This window comes from Pecten maximus, chromosome 9, assembly GCF_902652985.1.
Source record: "Pecten maximus chromosome 9, xPecMax1.1, whole genome shotgun sequence".
In the NCBI taxonomy this organism is placed as follows: Eukaryota; Metazoa; Mollusca; class Bivalvia; order Pectinida; family Pectinidae; genus Pecten; species Pecten maximus.
In genome coordinates, this window is record NC_047023.1 from 5623412 (window position 1) to 5651406 (window position 27995).

Consider the following 27995-nt stretch of genomic DNA (forward strand, 5'->3'; position numbering starts at 1 on the left):
TGAAATAATTTTCCTGTATGTCACAATTAACGTTAAATCAAAAGCCATATGGACATTATGTAAAATATTTTCCATAGTGACATTCCCTGTCTATAAGGGACCTTCGTCCAGTGTCCATTTCACTATCACTGTCTATAAGGGACCTTCGTCTAGTGTCCACCTCAATATCACTGTCTATAAGGGACCTTCGTCCAGTGTCCACCTCACTATCACTGTCTATAAGGGACCTTCGTCTAGTGTCCACCTCACTATCACTGTCTATAAGAGACCTTCGTCCAGTGTCCACCTCACTATCACCGTCTATAAGGGACCTTCGTCCAGTGTCCACCTCGCTATCACTGTCTATAAGGGACCTTCGTCCAGTGTCCACCTCACTATTACTGTCTATAAGGGACCTTCGTCCAGTGTCCACCTCACTATCACCGTCTATAAGGGACCTTCGTCCAGTGTCCACCTCACTATCACTGTCTATAAGGGACCTTCGTCCAGTGTCCACCTCACTATTACTGTCTATAAGGGACCTTCGTCCAGTGTCCACCTCACTATTACTGTCTATAAGGGACCTTCGTCCAGTGTCCATTTCACTATTACTGTCTATAAGGGACCTTCGTCCAGTGTCCACCTCACTATTACTGTCTATAAGGGACCTTCGTCCAGTGTCCATTTCACTATTACTGTCTATAAGGGACCTTCGTCCAGTGTCCACTTCACTATCACTGTCTATAAAGGACCTTCGTCCAGTGTCCACTTCACTTTCACTGTCTATAAGGGACCTTCGTCCAGTGTCCACCTCACTATCACTGTCTACAAGGGACCTTCGTCCAGTGTCCACCTCACTATCACTGTCTATAAGGGACCTTCGTCCAGTGTCCACTTCACTATCACTGTCTATAAGGGACCTTCGTCCAGTGTCCATTTCACTATCACTGTCTATAAGGGACCTTCGTCCAGTGTCCATTTCACTATCACTGTCTATAAGGGACCTTCGTCTAGTGTCCACTTCACTATCACTGTCTATAAGAGACCTTCGTCCAGTGTCCATTTCACTATCACCATCTATAAGGGACCTTCGTCCAGTGTCCACTTCACTATCACCGTCTATAAGGGACTTTCGTCCAGTATACCCCTCATTATCACTGTCTATAAGGGACCTTCGTCCAGTGTCCACCTTACTATAATTGTAAACACTTTAGACAGCATTTGTCACACTGATTTGTTTTTGTTTTGAGAATTTTAAAGTGGTAAATAAACAAGCAATCTAAGAATCTGCCTGTTTTGTGTAGGTCATCTACCCTTACCCTTCCCGGATTCAGATATTGAGTTTTTGGTTGTTCAAATATTGCCATTCTGCATGATTGTCTTAATGATATTGATTTGATAATAACACATGTGAAAATATTATGTTGTTGTATCGGGGATGCTGCTCTGTGTGTATTTACATGCACAGTTGGCAGGGTTTAGCTTAATGTTAACTACATAGCATGCCTGTTTTGCCTGTATTATGCGTACCTGTGTCACCCAGACCACGTAGCTGTCTGTTGTTTCTGTACTATGTGTACCTGTGTCACTCTGACCACATGTCCGTATGTTGTGTCTATACCGTATGTACATGTGTCACCCTGACCACATGTCTGTACTATATGTACCTATGTCACCTTGACCACATGTCTGTATGTTGTGTCTGTACTATATGTACCTGTGTCACCCTGACCACATGTCTGTACTATGTGTACCTGTGTCACCTTGACCACATGTCTGTATGTTGTGTCTGTACTATGTGTACCTGTGTCACCCTGACCAAATGTCTGTACTTTGTGTACCTGTGTCACCTTGACCACATGTCTGTACTATGTATACCTGTGTCACCCTGACCTAATGTCTGTATGTTGTGTCTGTACTATGTATACCTGTGTCACCCTGACCACATGTCTGTACTATGTGTACCTGTGTCACCCTGACCACATGTCTGTATAATGTGTCTGTACTATGTGTACCTGTGTCACCCTGACCACATGTCTGTACTATGTGTACCTGTGTCACCCTGACCACATGTCTGTACTATGTATACCTGTGTCACCCTGACCAAATGTCTGTATGTTGTGTCTATACTATATGTACCTGTGTCACCCTGACCACATGCCTGTGTGTTGTGTCTGTACTATGTGTACTTGTATCAACCTGACCACATGTCTGTACTATGTGTACTTGTATCAACCTGACCACATGTCTGTACTATGTATACCTGTGTCACCCTGACCACATGTCTGTACTATGTGTACCTGTATCACCCTGACCTAATGTCTGTATGTAGTATCTGTACTATGTGTACCTGTGTCACCCTGACCTAATGTCTGTATGTTGTGTCTGTACTATGTGTACCTGTGTCACCCTGACCACATGTCTGTACTATGTGTACCTGTATCACCCTGACCTAATGTCTGTATGTAGTATCTGTACTATGTATACCTGTGTCACCCTGACCTAATGTCTGTATGTTGTGTCTGTACTATGTGTACCTGTGTCACCCTGACCACATGTCTGTACTATGTGTACCTGTGTCATCCTGACAACATATCTGTATGTTGTTTCTGTACTATGTGTACCTGTGTCACCCTGACCACATGTCTGTACTATGTATACCTGTGTCACCCTGACCACATGTCTGTACTATGTATACCTGTGTCACCCTGACCACATGTCTGTATGTTGTGTCTGTACTATATGTACCTGTGTCACCCTGACCACATGTCTGTACTATGTATACCTGTGTCACCCTGACCACATGTCTGTACTATGTATACCTGTGTCACCTTGACCACATGTCTGTACTATGTATATCTGTGTCACCCTGACCACATGTCTGTACTATGTGTACCTGTGTCATCCTGACAACATATCTGTATGTTGTTTCTGTACTATGTGTACCTGTGTCACCCTGACCACATGTCTGTACTATGTATACCTGTGTCACCCTGACCACATGTCTGTACTATGTATACCTGTGTCACCCTGACCTAATGTCTGTATGTTGTGTCTGTACTATGTGTACCTGTGTCACCCTGACCACATGTCTGTACTATGTATACCTGTGTCACCCTGACCTAATGTCTGTATGTTGTGTCTGTACTATGTGTACCTGTGTCACCCTGACCACATGTCTGTACTATGTATACCTGTATCACCCTGACCACATGTCTGTATGTTGTGTCTGTACTATGTGTACCTGTGTCACCCTTACCACATGCCGGTATGTTGTGTCTATACCGTGTGTACCTGTGTCACCCTGACCACATGTCTGTACTATGTGTACCTGTGTCACCCCGACCACATGTCTATATCTTGTGTCTGTACCATGTGTATCTGTGTCACCCTGACCTTTGATGTTGTTCTCTGTTCGCATGTCCTTCCGTGGTTGATATTTTTGACTGGTATTGTCCGTAGTCGCTTGATTTATGTCATTCTTTCCTGTAACTGTGTGCTCTTGTGAATCATCTGTTTTGATTTGTCCTTTAGTTTCGTATGGACAAATGTTAAATGAGTTCAGGGTTGTATGTCGTATACTGGGCAGTCTGATGGATTAGGTTCCTGTGTCCTGTCACTTCGTCTTGGGTAATTAATGTTAGGTCAGTGTCTCAGATAGGTATGGGGATGTGGTGTTTAGTTTAGGTAGGTCGTACGTCTTGTGGTCGGTTGAAAGTTAGAAGTGTATGCTGCAGGTCTATGTCGTTGTCTGTATCTTGTTTTATATTCTTAATGCCTATGTAATTAATAATGAATTGGTGATTTAGTGCAAGGCGTTCGTTTTCCCTCTAACTAACAGATAAAGTTAACCTCTGAACCTGGGTATAATCAAAAGGGCGAGTCGGATGCAGTTAAGACGCATAACATAAACTGGGGCCAACATGATCCTGTTATATTGCTCTATTCATTAAAAAACTCGTAAACATGTTGTAGTACACGCCATATAAATATAAATACTTTTCAGAACATGAACTACACGCATGTAAAAGTCGAATCCGTACAACACCTAGTAAACATGTCTCAGTCAATATATATAACTACACTATCACCTGTTTTCGCGTGTAAACACAACGTTACCTTAATAAAGCACACGAACTTTGTAAAACATCGACCATGCTTCACGCTTCACTGCTTACACTATTAAAGCGAATACTAACCATATTTCAGTACATGTTCTGTGCATATTTTAGCCCACGCGTTGGTATTATTTTCCGTCCTATCAAGATAATATGACCCCGAATGTTGGGGACATTAACTGACGCTTTTGTAGTGTCGTCACACTGAAATGATGGACAAATCGGTCATGGTACACAGCGGACAGCCTAGACATTACAGCAACATTAATTAATAAGCGTCTTGGAAAGAGGAGCAGGATAGGAGACAAAATCCACAACACCCACGAGAGTCCAAATATACGACAATTGTGGGGACGTATCGAAGGACAGCAGAATAGACGATCCATAAACTGAACCCAAATATAGCTAAAAGATGGGCAGTACCAAACTGCTGCGAGAAAGGAGATCTAGCACCTTTCATAGGGGGAAGGAACGCCCAGATATAGGTAAAAAACGGGCAGTTCGAAGAGCAGCAGGAAAAGAGATCAACGACGTTTCTTAGAGGGAGAAACGCCCAAATATAGCTAAAAGATTGGCAGTACCAAACGGCAGTATCGAGGGGCAGCAGGAAAGGAGCCTTTCTTAGAGGGAGAAACGCAAACATAAAGGACTAAAATTGGACAGTATTAAATGGGAAAAGGATAGGAAATCTAAAGCCTTCCATAGAGAAAGAAACACCCAAATATTAGACAAATATTGGGTAGTACCAAAGGGCAGCAGGATAGCAGATCTACAGCCTTACATAGAGGGAGGAACCCAAATATAGGACAAATATTGGGTAGTACCAAAGGGCAGCAGGATAGCGGATCTACAGCCTTACATAGAGGGAGGAACCCAAATATTAGACAAATATTGGGTAGTACCAAAGGGCAGCAGGATAGCGGATCTACAGCCTTCCATAGAGGGAGGAACCCAAATATAGGACAAAAGTGTGGACAACACAAAATCAGAGTAGGTTCTGCCTGTTAAATGTCCACGTGATTTAACAACAACAACAACTGATAAATATGTTCCTGTTTGGAAAACAACCCAACATATAATTTGGTATTTTTAATCAAAATCTAAATGGAACGCTAAATGTGACCAATATTTCACGTTAAATAAAAGATATTACTGGGATGTTTAATGATTACACAACGGAACTGAATAATAATCATGCTGATAGTATCTCAATTTCCAATAACATCAGATACCACAAACAAAGAACACATTTTACAACAGAAACAAAATGGTTCTGTGCACCATGAGTTGTATGGAGTCTATAAAGGATAAAAAAAAACTTAGTCCGATTTAAAAGTACGGGTTTAAAGTACAATTTTATGACTCGACAGAGATATGAAACAGGAAGGAGGCAGTCGTCAATGGCTGGAATTAGTTGTAAAATACACCTTATGGTCGTAGTTTCAATACCCAAGTCTTCAATTAAATATAAAAACACAAGTACTCCCGTAAATTAACTTCCCATTAACACAGCTATGTAATGATGCAAATGTTTGGCGTGTACATGCATGCATTTATAATCCTTTAAAACGTGTTATTTTTAACATGTTCAGAGTACCGCCGATATTTACAGAACCAACCTCTTCCTAGCGCTTGTGTTTCGCAATTCGATGACTGTCTCCCACGTTGTTCCCTGACTACAATAAGAACTATCAATATCATAATATATGGTATAGATGTTCCACAACGAAGAGTCGTTGTAAATGTTGTTTCGGTTTTATTCGATTCATTTTTTTTTCAAACCTTACAAAATGCAAGCTTTAATGAGTACTTTTTATATCTTTTGCAAAAATACCTTACCCGAGTGGAAGGAATGCCGTGTACAAAAACAACTATCTTGTGTTATATATTTCTATATGAAACAGCTATTCCGTGGACAAGATTGTGAGGTTTTGTGTCTACATGGGCCTTTTGACAATGCCAGTTTATGGGTAAGGATATGACCCGAAGTAAAATGTTGCTAATATATATACGAAACAGTTTCAGCAGTTCGGGAAATATTTATTCTTTTTTTTTTTGGCAAATCATACCAAGTCATTTATAAGTTCATCATCTTCATGGTATTGATTGAAAGATATCCTAAATAATAATTATCATAAAAACGCTAGGGAACTGCTTTTTCTGTGTTCTTATTTCCGAGACCGCGTGAAAGGAAATTCACGCATTACAGGCTGTTTAAATTGTACGGTATGTGATTTAATAACAGTAAAGCTTATTTGGTACTTGGAGTTAAATAAGCTTACCTGTTGTGATAGAAATATCCCAACTCTCAGAAGTTACAATAAGGCCCATCTATTGCGGTAGAACCATCCTAACTCTCAGAAGTTACAATAAGGCCCATCTATTGCGGTAGAAACATCCTAACTCTCAGAAGTTACAATAAGGCCCATCTATTGCGGTAGAACCATCCTAACTCTCAGAAGTTACAATAAGGCCCATCTATTGCGGTAGAACCATCCTAACTCTCAGAAGTTACAATAAGGCCCGTCTATTGCGGTAGAACCATCCTAACTCTCAGAAGTTACAATAAGGCCCGTCTATTTCGGTAGAACCATCCTAACTCTCAGAAGTTACAATAAGGCCCGTCTATTGCGGTAGAACCATCCTAACTCTCAGAAGTTACAATAAGGCCCATCTATTGCGGTAGAAACATCCTAACTCTCAGAAGTTACAATAAGGCCCGTCTATTGCAGTAGAAACATTCTACCGGATGTTAGAATATAGAATAATGTCATCTATTGAAGTAGAAAGATCCTTACCTGTTTTGAGGAGTAAGAATACTGTTATCTTTTGCTGTAGAAAGATCCTTATCTTTTGCGAGGAGTTTGAATAAGGCCACTTATTGCGGTTGAAATATCTTAACTTGTTTTCTGGAGGTTGAATAAGGCCTACTTATTGTAGTAGAAATGTCTTTACCTGATGTGATGAGGCTTACAAATTGCAGTAGAAACATCCTTATCTGATGTTCGGAACTAGAAAAGGGCGACTGTTTGCGGTAGAATTAACCTAGCACATTACATATGTACCTATATATTACCCTGGATTAACCAGCACATTACATATGTACCTATATATTACCCTGGATTAACCAGCACATTACATATGTATCTATATATTACCCTGGATTAGCCAGCACAGTACATATGTACCTATATATTACCCTGGATTAACCAGCACATTACATATGTACCTATACATTACCCTGGATTATCTAGTACACTACATATGTACCTATATATTACCCTGGATTAAGCAGCACAGTACATATGTACCTATATATTACCCTGGATTAACCAGCACATTACATATGTATCTATAAACTACCCTGGATTAACCAGCACAGTACATATGTACCTATATATTACCCTGGATTAACCAGCACAGTACATATGTATCTATACATTAACCCTGGATTAACCAGCACAGTACATATGTATCTATACATTAACCCTAGATTAACCAGCACATTACATATGTATCTATACATTACCCTGGATTAACCAGCACATTACATATGTATCTATATATTACCCTGGATTAACCAGCACATTACATATGTACCTATATATTACACTGGATTAACCAGCACAGTACATATGTACCTATATATTACCCTGGATTATATAGTACATTACATATGTATCTATATACTACCCTGGATTAACCAGCACATTACATATGTACCTATATACTTACCCTGGATTAACCAGCACATTACATATGTACCTATATATTACCCTGGATTAACCAGCACAGTACATATGTACCTATATATTACCCTGGATTAACCAGCACAGTACATATGTACCTATATACTTACCCTGGATTATCTAGTACATTACATATGTACCTATACATTACCCTGGATTAACCAGCACAGTACATATGTATCTATATATTACCCTGGATTAACCAGCACATTACATATGTACCTATATATTACCCTGGATTAACCAGCACAGTACATATGTACCTATATATTACCCTGGATTAACCAGCATGTTACATATGTATCTATATATTACCCTGGATTAACCAGCACAGTACATATGTACCTATATATTACCCTGGATTAACCAGCATGTTACATATGTATCTATATATTACCCTGGATTAACCAGCACATTACATATGTACCTATATACTTACCCTGGATTATCTAGTACATTACATATGTACCTATACATTACCCTGGATTAACCAGCACAGTACATATGTATCTATATATTACCCTGAATTAACCAGCACAGTACATATGTACCTATATACTTACCCTGGATTATCTAGTACATTACATATGTACCTATACATTACCCTGGATTAACCAGCACAGTACATATGTATCTATATATTACCCTGGATTAACCAGCACAGTACATATGTACCTATATACTTACCCTGGATTATCTAGTACATTACATATGTACCAATACATTACCCTGGATTAACCAGCACATTACATATGTACCTATACATTACCCTGGATTAACCAGCACAGTACATATGTATCTATATATTACCCTGGATTAACCAGCACAGTACATATGTATCTATATATTACCCTGGATTAACCAGCACAGTACATATGTACCTATATACTTACCCTGGATTAACCAGCACATTACATATGTACCTATATACTTACCCTGGATTATCTAGTACATTACATATGTACCTATATACTTACCCTAGATTAACCAGTACATTACAAATGTACCTATATATTACCCTGGATTAACCAGCACATTACACGTGTACCTATATACTTACCCTGGATTATCTAGTACATTTCATATGTACCTATACATTACCCTGGATTAACCAGCACAGTACATATGTATCTATATATTACCCTGGATTAACCAGCACATTACATATGTACCTATATACTTACCCTGGATTAACCAGCACATTACATATGTACCTATATATTACCCTGGATTAACCAGCACATTACATATGTACCTATATATTACCCTGGATTAACCAGCACATTACATATGTACCTATATATTACCCTGGATTAACCAGCACATTACATATGTACCTATACATTACCCTGGATTAACCAGCACAGTACATATGTACCTATATATTACCCTGGATTAACCAGCACAGTACATATGTACCTATATATTACCCTGGATTAACCAGCACGTTACATATGTACCTATATACATGTATTACCCTGGATTAACCAACACATTACATATGTACCTATATATTACCCTGGATTAACCAGCACAGTACACGTGTACCTATATATTACCCTGGATTAACCAGCACATTACATATGTACCTATATATTACCCTGGGTTAACCAGCACATTACATATGTACCTATACATTACCCTGTATTAACCAGCACATTACATATGTACCTATACATTACCCTGGATTAACCAGCACATTACATATGTACCTATATATTACCCTGGATTAACCAACACATTACATATGTACCTATATATTACCCTGGATTAACCAGCACATTACATATGTACCTATACATTACCCTGGATTAACCAGCACATTACATATGTACCTATATACATGTATTACCCTGGATTAATCAGCACATTACATATTTATCTATATACTTACCCTGGATTAACCAGCACATTACATATTTATCTATACATTACCCTGGATTAACCAGCACAGTACATATTTATCTATATACTTACCCTGGATTAACCAGCACATTACATATTTATCTATATACTTACCCTGGATTAACCAGCACAGTACATATTTATCTATATACTTACCCTGGATTAACCAGCACATTACATATTTATCTATACATTACCCTGGATTAACCAGCACATTACATATGTATCTATATACTTACCCTGGGTTAACCAGCATATTACACGTGTACCTATATACATGTATTACCCTGGATTAACCAGCACATTACATATGTACCTATATACATTACCCTGGATTAACCAGCACATTACATATGTACCTATATACTTACCCTGGGTTAACCAGTATATTACACGTGTACCTATATACTTACCCTGGGTTAACCAGCACATTACATATGTACCTATATATTACCCTGGGTTAACCAGCATACTACACGTGTACCTATATACTTACCCTGGATTATCTAGTACATTACATATGACCTATAAGTCTGTAAAAGGTTGATATTGTCTTTTGTTCTTGATATTAGTTTTCCGGTGTACACAATGTAGTAACAAATCATGGTTCTGTAAGTGTACACTTGGGTGGTATATTATCACGATGACGTTAAACCAAATGGCCAATCCTTAATCCTAAGCCATATTTCATCTGCTTTTGTTAAGAACATAAACAATAAAAACACAGCTACTTTTACCTTTTATCAGTAATTTTTCTATCACCAGAAAGCCTAGACATGTATGGTATATACGCGTCTTGTTGATGTAGCCATACAATGTATGTACTTCGTTATTAAGTACCCTCTATGAGATAATTAAAGAGAAATAACAGACAAATTGTATCCCCTTACCAAGCAGCATTTGCGTTACACTAATAAACAGCACATGAAACTCAAGGCAAAATCCATAAAAAAATTCTTCTTTTTTGACATAGTGACTCCCAAAGGTCACAAGCGTAATGATGATTCCTTAACGCGTCGTTATCGATTTTACCGCATGGTGCTGTAGTGCTCCTCAAACGTCTATTCTAGTTTTAACTCCCATAGAACAAATGGGAATAAATTGAAAAGATCAAGATAAAAAACATGACATTTTTGCAATAAGCGTTGAGTATTGTACAAGTTTGTTAACATTACTGCATTCCACATCCACTTTAAGAAGAGAAACGCCATATTCCTCTATTACTGCAAAAAAAAAAAAAAAAAAAAAAATTCTAGTGGAGACACAAAAGGAGAAGATTATTAAACATTGATCACTTGTAGTGTCCCACTAAATAATAAGGAGCAGGCCGCTCCTTTTGTATCAATTTATCTTTTGTCAAAGATGTAAGAAGTGACAATTGGACCCGAGGGTCTAGTTGGAATTATTGCTTTAACAAGGCTGCGGTGCCGATGTCAGAAAGAGTAACTGTTGTCTTCGACTAATTCATGTTGACGGATGTAGCATGAAACTGTGTTTAACTTAAAACCCGACAGCATTTAATTAGATGTACAATACATCACAGGGTAATAAACAGGGACGAAACCACGGTAGGGATAGTAGGAATCCGAAATGAATATCAGAAAAATCGAACGTTAACATTATCAGACTATATACACACATGGGGGCCGCGGTGGCCGAGTGGTTAATGTGTCCCGACACTTTATCACTAGCCCTCCACCTCTGGGTTGCGAGTTCGAAACCTACGTGGGGCAGTTGCCAGGTACTGACCGTAGGCCGGTGGTTTTTCTCCGGGTACTCCGGCTTTCCTCCACCTCCAAAACCTGGCACGTCCTTAAATGACCCTGGCTGTTAATAGGACGTTAAACAAAAACAAACCAAAATATACACACATCATCTGAGGAATAACTATTACCACGGGAGTCCGGACCTGTTGTTGGTAATGTTGTACTATTGTGGTAGATTGTCCGGACCTGTTGTTGGTAATGTTGTACTATTGTGGTAGATTGTCCGGACCTGTTGTTGGTAATGTTGTACTATTGTGGTAGATTGTCGTGACGTGTTGTTGGTAATGTTGTACTATTGTGGTAGATTGTCCGGACCTGTTGTTGGTAATGTTGTTCTATTGTGGTAGATTGTCCGGACCTGTTGTTGGTAATGTTGTACTATTCTATTACATTGTCTGGACGTGTTGTTGGTAATGTTGTACTATTGTGGTAGATTGCCCGGACCTGTTGTTGGTAATGTTGTACTATTGTGGTTGATTGTCCGGACCTGTTGTTGGTAATGTTGTACTATTGTGGTAGATTGCCCGGACCTGTTGTTGGTAATGTTGTACTATTGTGGTTGATTGTCCGGACCTGTTGTTGGTAATGTTGTACTATTGTGGATAGATTGTCCGGACCTGTTGTTGGTAATGTTGTACTATTGTGGTTGATTGTCCGGACCTGTTGTTGGTAATGTTGTACTATTGTGGTAGATTGTCCTGACCTGTTGTTGGTAATGTTGTACTATTCTGGTTGATTGTCCGGACCTGTTGTTGGTAATGTTGTACTATTGTGGTAGATTGTCCGGACCTGTTGTTGGTAATGTTGTACTATTGTGGTTGATTGTCCGGACGTGTTGTTGGTAATGTTGTACTATTGTGGTAGATTGTCCTGACCTGTTGTTGGTAATGTTGTACTATTGTGGTTGATTGTCCGGACCTGTTGTTGGTAATGTTGTACTATTGTGGTAGATTGTCCGGACGTGTTGTTGGTAATGTTGTACTATTGTGGTAGATTGTACGGACCTGTTGTTGGTAATGTTGTACTATTGTGGTAGATTGTCCGGACGTGTTGTTGGTAATGTTGTACTATTGTGGTAGATTGTACGGAGCTGTTGTTGGTAATGTTGTACTATTCTGGTTGATTGTCCGGACCTGTTGTTGGTAATGTTGTACTATTGTGGTAGATTGTCCGGACGTGTTGTTGGTAATGCTGTACTATTGTGGTAGATTGTCCGGACGTGTTGTTGGTAATGTTGTACTATTGTGGTAGATTGTACGGAGCTGTTGTTGGTAATGTTGTACTATTCTGGTTGATTGTCCGGACCTGTTGTTGGTAATGTTGTACTATTGTGGTAGATTGTCCGGACGTGTTGTTGGTAATGTTGTACTATTGTGGTAGATTGTCCGGACCTGTTGTTGGTAATGTTGTACTATTGTGGTAGATTGTCCGGACGTGTTGTTGGTAATGTTGTACTATTGTGGTAGATTGTCCGGACCTGTTGTTGGTAATGTTGTACTATTGTGGTTGATTGTCCGGACGTGTTGTTGGTAATGTTGTACTATTGTGATAGATTGTCCGGACGTGTTGTTGGTAATGTTTGTACTATTGTGGTAGATGTCCGGACCTGTTGTTGGTAATGTTGTACTATTGTGGTTGATTGTCCGGACGTGTTGTTGGTAATGTTGTACTATTGTGGTAGATTGTCCGGACCTGTTGTTGGTAATGTTGTACTATTGTGGTAGATTGTCCGGACCTGTTGTTGGTAATGTTTGTACTATTGTGGTAGATTGTCCGGGACGTGTTGTTGGTAATGTTGTACTATTGTGGTTGATTGTCCGGACGTGTTGTTGGTAATGTTGTACTATTGTGGTAGATTGTCCGGACCTGTTGTTGGTAATGTTGTACTATTGTGGTAGATTGTCCGGACCTGTTGTTGGTAATGTTGTACTATTGTGGTAGATTGTCCGGACCTGTTGTTGGTAATGTTGTACTATTGTGGTTGATTGTCCGGACCTGTTGTTGGTAATGTTGTACTATTGTGGTAGATTGTCCGGACGTGTTGTTGGTAATGTTGTACTATTGTGGTAGATTGTCCGGACCTGTTGTTGGTAATGTTGTACTATTGTGGTTGATTGTCCGGACGTGTTGTTGGTAATGTTGTACTATTGTGGTTGATTGTCCGGACCTGTTGTTGGTAATGTTGTACTATTGTGGTAGATTGTCCGGACGTGTTGTTGGTAATGTTGTACTATTGTGGGTAGATTGTCCGGACCTGTTGTTGGTAATGTTGTACTATTGTGGTAGATTGTCCGGACCTGTTGTTGGTAATGTTGTACTATTGTGGTAGATTGTCCGGACGTGTTGTTGGTAATGTTGTACTATTGTGGTAGATTGTCCGGACCTGTTGTTGGTAATGTTGTACTATTGTGGTAGATTGTCCGGACCTGTTGTTGGTAATGTTGTACTATTGTGGTAGATTGTCCGGACGTGTTGTTGGTAATGTTGTACTATTCTAGTAGAAGTTAACCATTTATTGCAGGTAAGGACTACCGCTACCATAAAAGGTCGAAGAGAAGATAGCAATGTATGGCTGGTATTGACTACCACTACCAAATAAGGTCGTTAAAACGTGATTCTGAGTACGGGAGATATCTGTACTCGTTTGCCAGCTACAGTAGGACCATAGTATCGTCTATATTGATATATCAATGTACTGTACATATAGATAGAACTGTTCAATGCCAACTTTAAGCGTCATAATGACGAACGCTCTGTAAAAGGCAAGGCATAAGCACATGCCCAGTGAGACATCAGGGAGAAAAATATGTCATCTCGTTTGTCTGTCCCAAAATGATACAAATCAAAGTCGAGACAATTAGTATCTGCTGACATGATAATAAAACTGACACATTTGTACTAGGACATGGTAGGCTATCAAAGATCTGGCAATATCATTAATATAAGGTTTTACTTTTGATTTTATTTCTTTATTTATTTGTTTTATTTTTTTGCTGATTTTGGGCTTCAGAACATGATTGATTTCTATTCGAACTTGGCCTATAAATTGTGATGTTTTCTAAAGTCGATACTTTGTCAAACAAATAAGAATATTTTGTGCCGAACAAATTAGAATATTTTGTGCCAAACAAATTAGAATATTTTGTGCCAAACAAATTAGAATGTTTTCTCATGTCCATATTGTGCCAAACTTGTTTTTTCTCCTTTGGTATGTCCTTTAACTTTCACCTTCAAATCCATGATAAAATATCGCATTTCTTATCAGTCGATATTAACAACAGAATTTTGGGTAGAGCAACGACATCCTTCCATCTTAGACAAGAATCAGCATTGAAGGTGCAGAAAAACACACACTTCTCTGTAGTAAGCAAGCAACACATTGTTAGTTGTTGAAATGTCTTTCCTCCATCTGCGATAAACAATATCATTTTTAAGTGAGCGAAGGTCATATCTTCATCTTAGCTAAATAATACATTTTTATATACAGAGAAGGCTCTAAATCTTACGACGGTTTCAGCGATCATACCTCCGCTCCATCGATCTTATATGTTTTAATTGCACAACGCATTTTAATGCTTGTCAACGCCTCCTCTTGTTAGCATTACAATTCTGAGATCCCAATAATATTATATATAATGGATCGACAAAGGAGGTACCGGTTGACTTTTAATAGCGGAAGTGGTATTAGTAAAATTTCTGTAAGGATTTATATCGCATCGGGGAATTTCAACTGAGGCTTGGAGTGTTAAAATTTAATAAAGCGTGTTCAACAGCGCAAATGTGAAACGATAATTAGCTTACTCGACAAACATACCATTTTGGAGAAAGAGGTATGGCATGTGTGATGTCGTGTTTCTATGCATGCTGAACTAGCTGTTCATAACTCCGTCGTTATTACAGCATCATTAAAATCAGAGATGAAATAAATTATATTACATTTCTGACAGTTAAAGTTTATACTTCATACACTCATACCATCATAATCCAACTATGTATACTGAGAGGATGGCTATACATTATGTATTTAGATGGAATACTGCAGATCTCTAAAAAATAAATTGAACAATTCACGATCCTCCTATCCACCATAAAACGTTCCTGCTAATAAGATCTATATGGAAAATTTACACTTTTCTCTTGTATGAAGGACCTTTGTTATCAAATAATTTAATTTTGTATGAAACACGCATTTTCATTGGCTGAAATAATTTTGTTATACCTCCATAACAAAATTTTTGACGTTGCGAAATGTAACGTCATTTTGATTGGCTGATGACGTTGCGTAATGATTTATCACAGAAAAGAGTTCGCCAAAGAAAGTGAAATATCTTGGTGTGTATAAGACGAAATTAAATTATAAGAATTAACATTAATTATTTTTTCTGTTATACAGTCATAACAGGAAAACCTGGAGTGTACTCTCTTCATAAACCGCTTCGCGGTGTATTTAGAGTACACTCCAGTTTTTTCTGTTATGACTGTATAACAGAAAAAATAATTGATGTTAATCCTTAAATATCATAATTGTCAGCAAAGATATATCACCATATCCATTCTTGTTTACCTTTGATTCGACTAAAATTCACACAGTTTGACAAAGGTTCACATTGCTTGGTAATTGATGCGAAAGCTTAACATTTTGAAACATCGAATACTTTTGTCTTACACTTGTAGTTCTTTTTCGCTGTTTTTTGTTTTTTGTTTTTTAATTTTTCAATTCGTTGTTTGACATCCCATCAACATATTAAGGATGGTCCTCCCTGTGTACGGGACACATGCTTGTTGTGCGGTTGTCTGTCTTTGGAGGCTGCGGTATCTGCATACTTTCTGAAGCGTATTACCGAACACATCCGGAAGAATGTCCCATCCTGTCACTCTGTAAAGGAGCCAGCTGACCACTCCACAAAAGCTGAGGGTTAAGCAGTATTAGCAATATCTAGGCTAAGTAGCTGAGCCCGAAGTCTTCCTATTTGGGGTGGACATTTACGTGAGGTCGTTAGTAGAGTGAGTGGGCGAGACATTAATATGAAATGCTATATGTAAGACATATTTTTCTTACAAAGCTACCTTTTATCTTACATAACGAGATATGAGAAAAAAAGATAATCAAAAATATATTCGCCCTACGGATCATCAAATGTCATTTCTGAACAATAGACGAGTATATATTTACTTTTAATGTCACGTTTGAATTAATACGGAACACTTTTTGGGAGTGTAGACCTTTTTCGAAACCACCTTTAAGATTGGATTAAGATTAAGCACAAATTTAATGTCGTTCTTTTTCCCCATAAAACATAATTTTAATGCCAGTATTCTCTTACGCCTCCGATATACACAGACTACCACAAACCATAACATCAACACCAGAACCTGCAATCCATAATAACATAATGACTATTTTTCGGAGGCTTAATACCAGAAAGGTGATAAACCAAGCTGACTAGCATCTCGCCATTACACTGTTATGTCATTCCCAACATACTTGACAACCCGGAAGTAATACTGTCCTTGTGTTAGCAAATGTTTTGACATTATCTTACGGATCGCTGAAGGTTTCAGGGATATGGCAGTTTGTAATCTGTTTCGAAAACTGAGATGACCAAGGGAAATGGCATCTCGTGTGTCCTGCATTGTGCCAATTTTCAAGAGAGGTAGCGTTAATGAGCCTAATAATTGTCGTGGTATATCTATTGTAAGTTGTTTTGGTAAATTGTTTACCACTATTTTAAATAACAGGATTATGGATTGGGAGAAAGAAAATAGTATTTTGACAGATGCACAATTCGGATTCAGAAGGGGAAGTTCAACAATCGATGCCATTTTTGTGTTACAAACTTTAATCAATAAGAGACAAAGAAATAAAGAAAGACATTATTGTTGTTTTATAGATTATAGGAAAGCTTTTGATTTTATCGATAGGGGAAATTATGGAGTAAACTGATTAACGTTGGGATTCGGGGAAATTTTAAAAAAATTTTTTTTTCATTATACGAGATGACCAAGGGAAATGGCAACTCTTGTGTCCTGGAACTTCAACAGGCCTGTATTCTAAACTCAAATATACGTACAAATCAATTGTAAAAAAGCATAAATGTAATAAATTCGTTACATATATCTGATATGTCAGTCATTACGGGGGACATACATGCCACCCTAATACGTTTTTGATTATAGTTTAACTCCAATGCCATCGCATATATTTCTCAGGGTCATTTGCTTCACTAATGATAAAAGTCCTCAATATATCTACAATGTAATAACTATCATCAGATACTTAAGATATTTAAAGCACATATATAAATGAAACCTATTTCATGTATTGATGTTCCCCCATTCCCTGTTAAGTTTTTATGAAGTAGTTTTGATGCATATAATTATCCCTTTGATGAAAACTGAAAATAGGTAAACGCGTTTTTCTAACAACACATTCCAAGTGCCATTGCAGTTTTTAAGTATAATCACTTGTTGTAACTGTCTGTATTTCGTGGGTGGTCCTATTCCTGTTGATATGTACGTCATTAGTTTAATGTTTACATATGTTTTACACATCAAATGCAATAGTGGTTATTAATTATATTTAATTGCTCTCGATTTGTAGACATGGGAAGTGACTTTCAACGTGAGGAGAATTCAGTATCAACATTTGGTGAACACTTGAACTACATTATATGATTTAGATATGTCTACATTATCATAATTTATGTATATCTACATTATATAATTTGGGTGCCGTAGATCGTGAGTTCGACGCCCGGTCAGGGCACGAGTCAAAACGTTGTCTTCATTCCGTCATTTGTTTTGCAAAGTTGAAGGTTCTGTCACAAAGTTAAGGTTAACTTGTTTTCGTCATAGTTATATATCTATTTATTATCACAATGTATCATATACACTATGTGTTTGTGATCCGAAGATATAGATTTGAATTCCCTGTCGTAGTTGTACTGGGAGAAGTATATGTATGTACAATTCGTATCCATGTATGTAAATACATTGCGATCCAGGTATTCATATCATCTAATAGACGACTTACACTACGATCATGTCAGGGTATCGAGCCGACCATCGCTTTATAAGAACGCAGATGTGGCGCAGTGGTATAAGCTGCTGGTATTTCTGGCTTAGCGATTGGGTTCGAGGCCCGGGGGCAGGGCACAAGTAAAAAAAGTTGTCTTCCTTCGTCAATTGTTTCAATATTTTTTTCTTATATGTCTACATTCGTCTGAATATTGTCCTGTCATTAACCTTAACTTTGTGACAGAACCTTCATTTCAATTTGAGGAAAAGATTTCACACTCACTGCAGTCGTAACAATATTAAAAAAAAAATACCGCTCTAAACGAAGGTGTACGTACTCAAGTCTCAAGGTGCACGTGCTCAAGTCTGCAGGTGAGCGTGTTCAGTCTGAAGTGTGCATGCTCTAGTCTCTAGGTGAGTGTGCTCACTCTAAAGTATGCGTGCTAAACATATAAGTGCTGGATTTTGAAGGTGAGTGTCCTGTTGTCTGGAGATGAATGGGCTCAAGACTGTTGATGTATGTTCTCATGCCTGAGGGTATACATGCTCAGGTTTGGAGGTGGGCATGCTTAAGTCGAGAGTGTACATGCTCAAGTCTGGAGGTGAGCATGCTTAAGTTTGGAGATGGACATGCTTAAGTCGAGAGTGTACGTGCTCAAGTCTGGAGGTGAGCATGCTTAAGTTTGGAGGTGGGCATGCTTAAGTCGAGAGTGTACGTGCTCAAGTCTGGAGGTGAGCATGCTTAAGTCGAGAGTGTACGTGCTCAAGTCTGGAGGTGAGCATGCTTAAGTTTGGAGGTGGGCATGCTTAAGTCGAGAGTGTACGTGCTCAAATCTGGAGGTGGACATGCTCAGGTCTGGAGGTGTGCATCCTCATGTATTGAAATGGGTATGCTACATATTTCTGTTCCAGAATATCACTTCTAGACCGGAGTATTAATTTTACTTGTGGTTTTTGGTATGATATATGTGGGATTTTTCAAACATGTGTTCTTAGCTAGGAATTCAATACCATCCCAAAAAAAACTTTCATAAAATTTGTCGCAATTCTTCAACAATCTACTTCTAGTAGAATTACCGGACAGTCGTCATTTTTCTCATGGTGTCTATCCCCATTACCGTTTGTTTTGCTCTAATGGTTCAAAAATTCATTCGCAGATTATGTGTATCAAATGAATCTTTAAATGGACGCCCGTACTTTAGAAAGCTCTTTACACACGTCGACACGTTTAAGCGATCAGAGTTACACCCATCAAGTTAGGAATAAATTCGGTTACTGTAGCACGAGAGAAACATCAAGATAAACATCGTTGTCACGGTGTTCAATGTCAAATTACTTGACGTTTTGTTGACATTCCACGTCACTGATATTTACTGGCTTAAATAGTATACAATAATTGAATTCGGTTGAGGGCAACAGCAATTTCGTTAGCACCTAACATACTGACTATTGCCCTCTGCTTCACGTCCGGCAATAGTCAGGGTCGTGAGTGCCAGCAAAATTGCTGTTGCCCTCAGCGCCAGTCAATAAGTGTTTTGTAATCTTTTTTTTTTCTCTACGACTGTCATTTTTTTTCTCCTTAGTTCATCATAAACATTTCTCAAAAAAGTGTTCAAGTTTTCATCATTGTAAGATCGCAGATCATCGAAAGTTATAGACGCATTGTAATTTGCAAAATAATCCTCCAGGATCTTAATGTCAACCTTGATTACACGGACAGTGTTTTCGCTGTTTTGTCATTCAATAGGTTTGCAACTGTTCATCGTAAGAAGCATTATATGATTGAGCCTTCCATTTTTGTTTACGCCGGAATTGGGAGCCAACTGGCAGATTTCAACATTACGAGTAAGGTCCGGGAGAGGCTGAACACATTAGCCAATCAAATTGCTAGTTTAACCCGGATCGCGGGAAAATCGAAATGCTTCTTTGGCAGTCACGCGAGGACGGACAGTAAATATCAAAAGACCGCGTTGTGGAAGCTGTTTTCTGTTTTCAACATAACAAACGAATGCTTACTCCTTTTTTCGGTATATATTGTTTCGGGAATTTTACACAGTACTATAACAATTAACTATGTTATCGCAACAGTTAGTGGCACTTAATGTGACCGAGTTGGATGTCATGCTATTGTGTCCAGTATGACATTTCAGTTTGAGATCACTATAAAACTGTCCGTTAGCACATTCATCATCCGCTCGCATGGCACCTGCAATAGTGCAGCGTTCGTCAGGATTTTTTTTCTTCGTCACAAAATTTCCTTAATAACCAAGATGTCAAATTTCCAGTTAGGACAGTATCATGCTGTGATCGCCCTGAGGAAACTAGGGAAATTGATCCGGAATCGACTCCATTGACCCGTACATGTTATAAAGGCTTTTGAATTAAGTCTTTCGAGAAGAAATGATCGCGGTATGCCCACCCTGTTCTTGCTTCCATTGTAAACCAACATGTGCACTTTGCTTTCATTGCAAATAGGTAATTTACTTTTGTGTGATAAACCCATTTCAGTGTTTTATATATATATATATATATCATACATGTAGTATTTACAATCAAGCCAGCATCTGGAATCTGTCATTTTTGTATGCAAGTGTACTGTTTTTGCATGATTTGTGTCCGCTCATCACTTGAACTTGTTTTTATGTTTAGTTCAGAAGAATGAAAAGAAAACCACATTATGTATTGAAATAAACAGCCAAGCGATCTCTATAACACCAGCTAGGGGTGAGTCTCCTTAACGAACAATTAGACATATATTGTATTACATATATAAGTGCTAGAGATGAAGTTATGAAACAAAACAAAAAACAAAACGACAAAAAAACAATACAGAGATAATTATTCACAAAAAAACAATACCGAGGTAATTAAACCATACACGCTGATAGACGTGTAAAGCATTGTAATATTGAATTGTGTGGTAACATACACTCTGATAGCCGAGAAAGCATTGTAATATTGAATTGTGTGGTAACATACACTCTGATAGACGAGAAAGCATTGTAATATTGAATTTTGTGGTAACATACATGGTGATGGCCGAGAAAGCATTGTAATATTGAATTGTGTGGTAACATACACGCTGAAAGACGAGAAAGCATTGTAATATTGAATTGTGTGGTAACATACACTCTGATAGACGTGTAGAGCATTGTAATATTGAATTGTGTGGTAACATACATGGTGATGGCCGAGAAAGCATTGTAATATTGAATTGTGTGGTAACATACATGGTGATGGCCGAGAAAAGCCTTGACATATTGAATTGTGTGGTAACATACACTCTGATAGACGTGTAGAGCATTGTAATATTGAATTGTGTGGTAACATACATGGTGATGGCCGAGAAAAGCCTTGACATATTGAATTGTGTGGTAACATACACTCTGATAGCCGAGAAAGGCATTGTAATATTGAATTGTGTGGTAACATACATGGTGATGGCCGAGAAAGCATTGTAATATTGAATTGTGTGGTAACATACACTCTGATAGCCGAGAAACCATTGTAATATTGAAATGTGTGGAACCATACACTGTGATAGCCGAGATAGCATTGTACTATTGAATTTTGTGGTAACATACACGCTGATAGAGGAGAAAGCATTTTAATATTGAATTGTGTGGTAATATACACGCTGATAGAGGAGAAAGCATTTTAATATTGAATTGTGTGGTAATATACACGCTGAAAGACGAGAAAGCATTGTTATATTGAATTGTGTGGTAACATACACGCTGATAGACGAGAAAGCATTGTAATATTGAATTGTGTGGTACCATACACTCTGATAGCAGAGAAAAGCATTGTAATATTAAATTTTGTGGTAACATACACTCTGATAGCCGAGAAAAGCATTGTAATATTGAAATGTGTGGAACCATACACTGTGATAGCAGAGAAAAACATTGTAATATTGAATTGCGTGGTATCATACACTCTGATAGCCGAGAAAAACATTGTAATATTGAATTGTGTGGTAACATAAACGCTGATAGAGGAGAAAGCATTGTAATATTGAATTGTGTGGTACATGTAACATACACGCTGATAGGCGAGAAAGCATTGTAATATTGAATTGTTTGGTAACATACCTGATTATAGCCGAGAAAAGCATTGTAATATTGAATTGTGTGGTACCATACACACTGATAGCCGAGAAAGCATTGTAATATTGAATTGTGTGATAACATACATGGTGATGGCCGAGAAAGCATTGTAATATTGAATTGTGTGGTAACATACACTTTGATAGCCAAGAAACCATTGTAATATTGAAATGTGTGGTACCATACACTGTGATAGCCGAGATAGCATTGCAATACTGAATTGTGTGGTAACATACACCCGGATAGCCGAGAAAAGCATTGTAATATTGAATTTTGTGGTAACATACACTCTGATAGCCGAGAAAAGCCTTGTAATATTGAATTGTGTGATACAATACACGCTGATAGGCGAGAAAGCCTTGAAATATTGAATTGTGTAGTAACATCCATGATTAAAGCCGAGTAAAGCATTGTAATATTGAATTGTGTGGTAACATACACACTGATAGCCGATAAAGCCTTGAAATATTGAATTGTGTGATACCATACACTCTGATAGCCGAGAAAAGCATTGTAATATTGAATTGTGTGGTAACATACACTCTGATAGCTGAGAAAGCATTGTACTATTGAATTTTGTGGTAACATACACGCTGATAGACGAGAAAGCATTGTAATATTGAATTGTGTGGTAACATACATGATGATAGACTAGAAAGCATTGTCATATTGAATTGTGTGATAACATACGCGCTGATAGCCGAGAAAAGCATTGTAATATTAAATTGTGTAATACCATTAACTCTGATAGCCGAGAAAAACATTGTGATATTGAATTGTGTGGTAACATACACGCTGATAGACGAGAAAGCATTGTAATATTGAGTTGTGTGGTAACATACCCGCTGATAGCCGAGAAAAGCATTGTAATATTGAATTGTGTGGTACCATTCACGAAAAGCATTGTAATTTTGAATTGTGTGGTACCATACACTCTGATAGCCGAGAAAGCATTGTAATATTGAATTGTGTGTGGAACCATACACGCTGATAGGCGAGAAAGCCTTGAAATATTGAATTGTGTGGTAACATCCATGATTAAAGCCGGGAAAGGCATTGTAATATTGAATTGTGTGGTAACATGCACTCTGATAGCCGATAACGCATTGTAATATTGAATTGTGTGGTAACATACATGGTGATGGCCGAGAAAGCATTGTAATATTGAATTGTGTGGTAACATACACTTATAGCCGAGAAAAGCATTGTAATATTAAATTGTGTGATACCATACACTCTGATAGCCGAGAAAAGCATTGTAATATTGAATTGTGTGGTACCATACACTCTGATAGCCGAGAAAAGCCTTGAAATATTGAATTGTGTGGTAACATACATGATTATTGCCGAGAAAAGCATTGTACTATTGAATTGTGTGGTAATATACACGCTGATAGACGAGAAAGCATTGTCATATTGAATTGTGTGGTATCATACACACTGATAGCCGAGAAAAGCATTGTCATATTGAATTGTGTGGTACCATACACTCTGATAGCCGAGAAAAGCATTGTAATATTGAATTGTGTGGTAACTTACCTGATTATAGCCGAGAAAAGCATTGTAATTTTGAATTGTGCGGTAACATACATGATTATTGCCGAGAAAAGCATTGTACTATTGAATTGTGTGGTAACATACACGCTGATAGACGAGAAAGCATTGTCATATTGAATTGTGTGGTATCATACACACTGATAGCCGAGAAAAGCATTGTCATATTGAATTGTGTGGTACCATACACTCTGATAGCCGAGAAAAGCATTGTAATATTGAATTGTGTGGTAACATGCACTCTGATAGCCGATAACGCATTGTAATATTGAATTGTGTGGTAACATACATGGTGATGGCCGAGAAAGCATTGTAATATTGAATTGTGTGGTAACATACACTTATAGCCGAGAAAAGCATTGTAATATTAAATTGTGTGATACCATACACTCTGATAGCCGAGAAAAGCATTGTAATATTGAATTGTGTGGTACCATACACTCTGATAGCCGAGAAAAGCCTTGAAATATTGAATTGTGTGGTAACATACATGATTATTGCCGAGAAAAGCATTGTACTATTGAATTGTGTGGTAACATACACGCTGATAGACGAGAAAGCATTGTCATATTGAATTGTGTGGTATCATACACACTGATAGCCGAGAAAAGCATTGTCATATTGAATTGTGTGGAACCATACACTCTGATAGCCGAGAAAAGCATTGTAATATTGAATTGTGTGGTAACTTACCTGATTATAGCCGAGAAAAGCATTGTAATTTTGAATTGTGCGGTAACATACATGATTATTGCCGAGAAAAGCATTGTACTATTGAATTGTGTGGTAACATACACGCTGATAGACGAGAAAGCATTGTCATATTGAATTGTGTGGTATCATACACACTGATAGCCGAGAAAAGCATTGTCATATTGAATTGTGTGGTACCATACACTCTGATAGCCGAGAAAAGCATTGTAATATTGAATTGTGTGGTAACATACCTGATTATAGCCGAGAAAAGCATTGTAATTTTGAATTGTGTGGTACCATACACTCTGATAGCCCAGAAAAGCATTGTAATATTGAATTGTGTGGTAACATACACTGTGATTGCCGAGAAAAGCATTGTAATATTGAATTGTGTGGTACCATACACACTGATAGCCGAGAAAGCATTGTAATATTGAACTGTGTCGTCTATCAATATCAATAAAAAGTACTGCTAATTGTATCATAATACTTAATTAGAGTGCGTCATTTACGGCTATCATTATTAAAAAGCACTGCTAATTATATCATAGTATCCAATTAGGTTGTGTCATTAACGTCGATCATTATCAACAGAAAGTACTGCTAATTGTCCCGTAGTAATTAATTAAGATGTGCTATTTACGTTGATTATAACCGATCAGTAAAATCCGATCACTGCAGAGCATCGTAGTATTTCTTAATTTTATACAGTTAGAATATTTCTTAATAAAACTGTCTACACGATTTATATATATTTTGTATTTATGGGTCAAAAAAAGGAATGAATTTTGTGAACATCTCTTGCGTGAAAGACATCGAAATCCGGTAACCTGAACAATTAATAGTAACCGGAAACTTCCCAAAGGCTTCAATAATCTGACCAATCAGAAAACCTGTCTTGATCATAATACTTAAAAATCTAAAATATGCAATAAGCAAAAGTACGTATAGGGCTATTGCGTCCGTATGTATGGCACCTTGTATAGCAGCGATCATCTAGTTGATGAAGATCTTAACTCTAGCTCCAGACAGCTGTTCTCTTCGTTAAATGTCAAAGAAGTAAAAGGACCTTGTCAAAATGTCATATGGATACGTGAATTTGAAATATCTTAAGGAAAATTTAAATAAGCCACCACCAAATTCTAGTGTCCATTAACTGTACATATACTTAGCCACACCACTGGTTGTAGTTGGGCTTCCGTCGGTTAAACGTGCTAGGCTTTATAAACTACTAAAATGCGCTATCTTTTGTATACTCACTCGACCTAGACAACGTAATAGGCGCGTTCGTGTAAATGTTGCGTGATGATATGGCGGCCTGTCTGATCCCTCCAGTCCTCAGACAACCCGGCCGTGCAAAAACACCATGTTCATCGTCTTAAATATGTAACGGATTAGACACGGAGGAGAACGGTGTGGAACCATGATCATATCAAGTTATTTAAAACAAATTAAGACGTACATTGTCAGCGTACAGCTGTACTGTACTTTATTATTATATATGAACAACAATCAATTAGTAAATTAGTAAACACTGATAAAGAAGAATAATCCATAGCTGATATATCAACGTTATACCATGCAATGTAGGTGTGAAAAAGAAGGATATCTTTTTCAATACATTACACAAAATCTCATCCGTATTCTTCCAGTTCGTCCATTTACAAGGTCAGATATTAAATCCCCTTAAGGTGCAGAACTCTTCTCAAATCTAAAATAGTTTTCAGTCAGTTCATTAAGATATGAATATGTTGATAAATGTAAAAGTTTGAAAAAATGGTAACTAGAAATAAGAAATCCAAGCAAAACGTGAATATGGTAACTTATTGTTAGTAGAACTTCATCACCCATCTATGGTGGCATATTTCTGCCATCGTGTTATTTTAGGTCGCGTTACGGTAACACGACTTGTCGAGATAATTACGTGGACAAGTCGTGTTACTAACACGGCAAGTCGTGTTATTATGACGACCTGTCGCGATAATTTATCACGACCGGTCAAGTTAGGTTATCGCGGATCTCGACCTAAAATGTGCTTTTGCCCAGATATGCCATCTACTTACGTTGTCGAGATAGGTTATAAATGGACACCAACCGTTTCGGAACGTCTCGGGCTTTACACTGAGACATGGGTATATCAGCTCAATTATTTGGTTTAAAAGTATTAATAATAATACTTCAGATCTGAATATTGTAAAAAACAACATTGGACAGAGCACACATTATATTTAATAAATATTAAAAATTTATCCAAAATGGTGACCTGTTTGATTTCATTTATTTTTTTAAAGCAAATCTAAAAGGTATGGAAAGAAATTACAAAACACATTGGAATAAAATTAAAACAAAAGTTAATGTTCAATAAAATTTTAATTCCAATCAAAATCTGAAGAAACAGAATTCAAACCCAAAAATGAACCATATAATGTGTTCTACAAAGGAATGTTATCAATGATCAAATGTTGCATACCAACCTATATATATATATAGTTAAATGCCTGTGGAAATCAATAACCTGTTAATAGTTTTGAAAAAACCTGAAAGTCATCAGAATCAATTCAAAGCTATTTTTAACCATTAGAATATATATGGAGTATCTGCAAATCAATCACACAAATTTGTTTGTGTCGGTTATATCTAAAATATCTTAAGCCCGAGACGGCTGGGTGTCCATTTATAACCTATCTCGACAACGTAAGTAGATGTCATATCTGGGCAAAAGCACATTTTAGGTCGAGATCCGCGATAACCTAACTTGACCGGTCGTGATAAATTATCGCGACAGGTCGTCATAATAACACGACTTGCCGTGTTAATAACACGGCTTGTCGACATAATTATCTCGACAAGTCGTGTTACCGTAACGCGACCTAAAATAACACGATGGCAGAAATATGCCACCATACCCATCGTATCTGGAACAAAACTGAATCGAAAAATTCAGTTGGTAGTTTGTTTTGGTAACTAAAGAGACCACGGTGAATTGTCTATGTATTGGCTTACCAGAGCTCTTCATCAAAACAGGCTTTGTGGTCCTCTACAAGATGGTCAAACCGACACTCGAATAGTAAGACGAATTGGTGTAGTCTTGTCTTCATATTG

The 27995-nt window shown here is 37.7% G+C and overlaps 1 protein-coding gene across 1 annotated transcript; it reads right to left on the minus strand.

Moving 5' to 3' along the window:
• Positions 1 to 55: 55 nt before the first annotated feature.
• LOC117334848 (clumping factor A-like) lies at positions 56 to 27991 on the minus strand. Its single transcript, XM_033894673.1, has 2 exons — positions 27897 to 27991; positions 56 to 1172 (listed from the first exon to the last, which is right to left on the minus strand). The coding sequence occupies exons 1-2, from the start codon at positions 27989 to 27991 to the stop codon at positions 56 to 58; spliced, it is 1212 nt and encodes a 403-aa protein (XP_033750564.1).
• Positions 27992 to 27995: the final 4 nt, after the last annotated feature.